This window comes from Arachis ipaensis, chromosome B08, assembly GCF_000816755.2.
Source record: "Arachis ipaensis cultivar K30076 chromosome B08, Araip1.1, whole genome shotgun sequence".
In the NCBI taxonomy this organism is placed as follows: Eukaryota; Viridiplantae; Streptophyta; class Magnoliopsida; order Fabales; family Fabaceae; genus Arachis; species Arachis ipaensis.
In genome coordinates this window covers 565519-571750 of record NC_029792.2, presented here as the reverse complement: position 1 = coordinate 571750, position 6232 = coordinate 565519, and the positions used below count along the sequence as shown (strand labels likewise).

At 36.1% G+C, this 6232-nt stretch overlaps 2 protein-coding genes across 2 annotated transcripts; one reads left to right on the top strand and one right to left on the bottom strand.

Moving 5' to 3' along the window:
• LOC107611830 lies at positions 7-1827 on the top strand. The gene is made up of 2 exons (XM_021108458.1): positions 7-354; positions 1387-1827. Exons 1-2 carry the CDS (start codon positions 25-27, stop codon positions 1417-1419), a joined length of 363 nt encoding a protein of 120 aa, XP_020964117.1. The 5' UTR covers positions 7-24; the 3' UTR covers positions 1420-1827.
• On the bottom strand, positions 3231-4259 carry LOC107610305. Its single transcript, XM_021109421.1, has 3 exons — positions 4022-4259; positions 3617-3849; positions 3231-3425 (listed from the first exon to the last, which is right to left on the bottom strand). The coding sequence occupies exons 1-3, from the start codon at positions 4257-4259 to the stop codon at positions 3231-3233; spliced, it is 666 nt and encodes a 221-aa protein (XP_020965080.1).

Sequence of the window (6232 nt, the reverse complement as noted above, 5' to 3'; positions counted from 1 at the left end):
CGATCCATAAACACTCCCTACTATATGTACATAAATAAGAGAGAACCCTCTTCTCGAACCACAAACGAACTAAACCCTACCCTAAACCCTATCAGATCTGCAGCAACATTCAAGCTTCAAAACGCATGCCATCCCCCGCCGCCGACGGTGACAGCCAGCGGTTGCCGCCTTCGCCTCTCGAAGGTCTACTCGGCCCTCAACTCAGTTGTGGACTTCTCTCATCCCCATCGCTCACGCTCGTTCGCTTTTCGTGGGCGTTTTTCTGCTTCGTCTCTGTTCCCGTCCTCGTCGTCTTTCTCTGATCAAGGCTTCAAGAGCTCTCTCTCTCGCCTAGCTCAGTCACTGTCACCGTTGGTAAGCCTCCATCCATCCCTGCTTCTTCAGTTTCATTTTTGGAAGTTAATTGCTGTTTTCCTGGATTTAATTATATTAATTGTTGATTGTTGTTTGTCTGGGTTAATTGTTGTTTTCTGAGTAAATTTTCTTTGTTGTTCATTGTTGCTAACAGGGCTAGAATGTTGTTTTGTTTTGATTTTTGAGTAAATTTTTTTCGTTTTTGGCTTTCTGAAGGAAAAAAATGAAACCCTAAAAGCTACCCTCTCCCTCTTCGAGCACCCCATTCCACCTCTTGTCGTCCTTGTTGCGTCCTCTTAGTTGATTTGTTGCTGTTTTTATATTATTATGGTGAATTGAGAGGCTGCTTTTATATTGTTGGTGTTGTTTTTATTTTGTTATGTGAATTTATATTGTTGGATAGTAGATAATTTCTGTAAATTGAGCTGCTGTTTTGTTTATATTGTCTTGGATAGTGGTAAAATACTAAATTGGTCCCGGACGTAATTCTGTTTTGTTCTTTAAGGCTTAAAGTATCTAAAATGGCCAATTCTATGGTGTCTATGAGTTTTTGCCTAAATTTTGCCTAACTTACTTTTTGTAGTAAGTTTTGATTTTTTTAAAATTATTTATTCTTATATCCTTTAAATTAAATAATAACTTTTGACTCTTTTTAGTAAATAGACACCACTTTTTAGGCACCATAGTATTCACCATCTAAAATACTTAATGGTAGGACTATATTGAAGTTAAATGAAATTTTTTTGGATTCAAATAGGACACTTTAAACCTTAAGGAACGTAGGGGACGAATTTATTACTTTACCCTTATTTATATTGTTCTGCTTATGTTTATTCTGTTGCATAATTGTGTCCTTAGCCAGAAAATTGTTTAAACTACCCATTTACAAGTTATACCGCGGATATTTATTGGCAGATTCAACAAAATATTTTTGAAAGAAAATTTCATTTTCAGCGATGCATAATTACTTGTTTAGTTGTTTTCGTCTGGTAATCATAATTTCTGTTTGTGGTATGTTGAATAACTTAACAGCCTACATCAACATGTACGTGTCCGTGGGAATGATCTTGGTGTCTTTTATAATGGCTGCAATTGTCTCATATTCATTGCGGCTAGTTATAAGGAAAAACTCAACCGGCCCAGTATCTACGGCAAGTAGTGCACCGAATTCAACTGCCCCACCATCTACAACAACAGCAAGTGGCAAACAACCAAACTCAACCGTCCCACCGACTATAGCAAGTGGCGAACGTACACCTTCCCGAGGCCCGGCACCAAAGCGTAAAGGGGTAGCTGTATTTTTGAGAATTTGAGGGGTACTTGAATACATGTATTGTGAGCATATCAAAGTTATGTAATTCTGAGTGGAAGAAAGAGAAATCTGAATCTTGTATTCTTGTGGCAAAACAAGCTGGTATACATTTCACATATATTTGACAATTATGAATAAAAAAATGCTTACATTTTAACACACTTATTTTTCTCCTTTAATTTCTTCTTTTTTGAGCCACACACCAGCATCACACAAATTGAAAAGGAAAAAATAATCAAGTAAACATAAAGATAACTGCATTATGCATAGACGAACACAGCCAAACATGATACTCATGTTTTCTGCAGCAAGATTCTCATCATCACAAACATAACAGAATATATACTAAAGGTGGCATCTTCAACTTCAAGTAGTTCTGATTTCTCACAATATTGCAACATCACAGACATAAATACTGTCTTTTATGGTTTCCACTGTTTATCTAATTTGTGATCTACAGATCTTGGATTTAGAATTATGTGCTGATACTCTAGTAGGGGACGAAATGTTGTGTGGTATATCCGGAGGACAAAAAAAGCGTGTTACCACAGGTAGTGATCAAACTCTTAGTAAATCAATTGTGTGTAATTCTATTTCAACCTCTCTGTGCTTTATTTTTAGGGGAGATGGGTTGGTCCGTCAAAAGCGTTATTCATGGATGGCATATCTACTGGGCTAGACAGCTCCACAACTGTTCAAATCATGAAATGCCCTTAGACAAATTTATTCATATTCTAAAGGGAACTGCACTTATAGCCTAATTGCAACCAGAGCCAGAGACATATGTGCTTTTTAATGATATCCTCCTCTCCAATGGCCAAATAGTCTACCAAGGACCCCCACGAGCTTGTCCTTGAATTTTTTGAGTCCATGGGATTCAAATGCCCTGAGAGGAAAGGCACAGCAAATTTCCTTCAAGAAGTAGGCCAATCTTTACATCTCATTACTAATTATAAAATTTGGAATAAGATATGTGGAAACATATGTATTTGATGCACAAAGAGAAACCATATAGTTTTGTAACGGCTAATGAATTTGCTGAGGCATTTAAAAGCTTCCATGTAGCAAGGAAAATTGGAGATGAGTTAGCAGTTCCATTTGATAAGACAAAGAACCACTCTGCTGCATTAACAACTGACAAGTATGGAGTTAGCAAAAAGGATCTTCTGAAAGCTAACTTCTCAAGAGAGTATCTTCTTATGAAGAGCAACTCATTTGTTTACATCTTCAAGATATCTCTGGTTGGTCTTAGAAAGCCTTAAATGTTGCTGTGTTTGATTGATTCATTCATTCATTGATTTAGTTGAAGTGTTTGAATATATTATATTATCAAATGTACAGGAAATCAGTCTTTTTACAGAGGAATTACAGAAATAGAAAGAACTAGAAAATAGGAAAGAAAGAAAAAATATTAGCCTAAAATAAAGAAAAGATTTTTAATCATAAAATCCCTAAACTTAAATTAAACCAAAAAAAAAAAAGATTTATAATTAATTCTTTTAGAAAGGAATTAAGAATCTGATTTTGATTTGATCTAGTCAACACTCCCTCTCAAGCTGGCTTCTCAAGCTGACTTGAAGATATCATTCATTGACAGTTTGCTTATTATGCTATCAAAAGTCTTCTTGGATAATCCTTTTGTTAGGACATCTACTAATTGTTCCGTGGTTGGAACATATGAGATGCAAATCTGTCCTCTCAATCTTTTCCCTGATAAAATGCTTGTCAACTTCAACATGTTTAGTTCTATCATGCAACACTGGATTATGAGAAATGAAAATTGCAAATTTGTTGTCACAATACAACCTCATTGGTGGAGAAATGGAAACTTTTAGTTCTTGTAGGATTTTCTCTACCCATAGTGCTTCATATATTCCATGAGCCACTGCTCTAAACTCAACTTCTGCACTACTTCGTGCCACAACACTGTTTTTTACTCCTTCAACTAACCAGGTTTCCGCCAACAATAGTACAATACCCAGATGTTGACCTTCTATCCATGACATTCCCAGCCCAATCCACATCTGTATAGGCTTCTACTTGAAGATGTCCATACTTTTTGTAGAGTAACCCTTTTCCAGGCGACCCTTTCAAGTACCTTAGGATTCTAAAGACATCATACATGTGTTCTTGACCAGGTGAATGCATAAACTGGCTTACCATGCTCACAGCAAAGGCAATATCTGGACGTGTATGGGATAAATAGATTAGTCTCCCTACCAACCGTTAATATCTCCCTTTGTCCATTACATTTTTTGGTTCAGCTGGCTTCAATTTTAAGTTAGGCTCTATAGGTGAGTAATCTCGTCTCTTTTAAAAAATCTAGGATGTACTTTCGTTGGTTCATAAAAATGCCTTCTTTAGACCTTGCAAATTCAATTCCAAGAAAGTATTTTAATGAACCAAGTTCTTTAATTTCAAATGCTTTGGCAAGCTTCTCCTTCAAGTCTTTTAGCTCCAAAAAAGCATCACCTGTCAGAATAATGTCATCCACATATACAATTAAGATGGCAGTTTTATTAGCTGCTGAATATTTATAGAAAAGCGTATGGTCAACTTGGCTTTGAGTATAACCAAGTCCCTTCACCACCATTCCAAGTTGTTCAAACCAAGCTCTTGGGGATTATTTCAATCCATAGAGAGATTTCTTTAGTTTGCACACTTTATTCCTCCTTAGTTTAGCCTCAAATCTAGGTGGAAGTTTCATGAACACCTCTTTCTCTAGCTCCCCATTCAGGAAAGCATTCTTTATATCCAATTGATGTAAAGGTCAATTGTAATTCGCAGCAAGAGATTAGAGAATTCGCACAGAGCTGAGTTCGGCAACTGGAGCAAAAGTCTCTCGATAGTCTACTCCATAGGTTTGTGTATATCCCCTAACTACTAACCTAGCCTTATACCTCTCTATGCTTCCATCAGCATTGCACTTTGAAGGTTGTAGAAGGCTTAGAGAATGGGGGTTGAATCTATGACCTTCTTTTACTTTAATGAAATAACTCTTTAATTACAAACTTTCAATCTGAATCTATTTGAACTCAGCAGCGAAAAGTTTATGAGACAATTTCGTTTTGTCTTATAAATGTCAGAAAACAGAACAAAGAAAGGAAGAGAGTAGCTGACACCATCATGTATCATGATTCAGTTGCCTTGTGCAATGTAACCTACATTCAGTTTTCACCACAACAGTGGTGAAATTTTCACTATAGTTAAAGTATTACATACACCAATTCCAAAGGATTGACACAATCCTTTCCCTCTCAAGTTCTATCCTAACTTGAATTGGTTATGTTAATACCTAACTCTTCACTCTAAGTGCTAACCCAACTTAGAAAGGGGTACTTCACTGGTACAAGACACAAGATATTTAACTCAACCTAAAGAAATCTGAAATCACTCTAAGTTTTTCACTCAAGTGTATCACTCAACTTTTTTTCACTCTTTGTCTTTTTCTTAGGCTCTCTCTTTCAGCCTTTTACCTCTCAAGAAATTACAGAAAGATATACATTGAAAATAAAATTACAATCTGTAAAATATGAAGGAGATTGATGCTTCAACAGCCTCTTTTGCTATAAGATGAACCGGGTTGAGCAAACACTAATCAAGTTCTTCATCTTGGCGGAATGCTTCTTTCTTTGGATAGCACTACCCAAAACGTTGACCTTTCTTAGGAAGCTCTCTATGAGACTTAGACTCTCGTTCTTTCTCCTTGTCTTCAGAAAATTGAAAATCTTTCTTTTGTATCTCTTTTCAAGTTGCTGAATTGCTTTCTTTTGAGTCAACTCATCGAGCTGTGTGCTGCCAACTTACCATTTCACCCTTTTCAATTAATCCCTAAATTAGAAATTTTGAATCTGAGCCTTTTTATTTGACCGAAAGCCTCAGGGAAGCAATGAAAAAGTTGTTCAATGGTAAACCTAGATCTGAACTCTTGAGCTACAACTTTGTCCCCAAGAAATAATTTTGACCTTTGATTCACAGCAGTGATTATCAAAAATCACTTTCTCCATTTATCCCAAAATAGAGTAGCAGAGAGTTAGAGAAGGAGTGAAGAAAGTAAATTGCATGCAAATGGAAATAAATCACCTTTAACTTCTAACTTAGCTAGATTTAGATTGATTTGGATGATTAGACCTTTGCCTCTTGGATTAAGCTTTCTCTTTCTTTCATCTATGGTGAATGAGTGAGGAACGAAGCTCTCTCTTTCTTTTCTCTGAGTCTGACCGAAGCATATGTGAAGAGCTTGGAAGGCATCAGCTTGAGTGAAGTATCTTGGGCTTGGATTTTCTTCAGCTTGATAGAGTCTTCATGGGCTTGGGTTGGATTTGTTTTATTTAGCCTAGCGATTTTTTTTTTGTATTATTTTCTATGGACTTCGTTGGTTAGAAGGATCCACCAGCAATGATTTTGATTCCTTGCACTTGGGTTGTTGTTTCTTTTAATTTTGGCCTACATCGCTTTATTAAACATAATTAAAAACTAATTAGATGATTAACCTAATAAAAAATATTTGTCATCATCAATTGAAATTAGTTAATTTCTTAACTCAACAAACTTGATGGTAAAAAC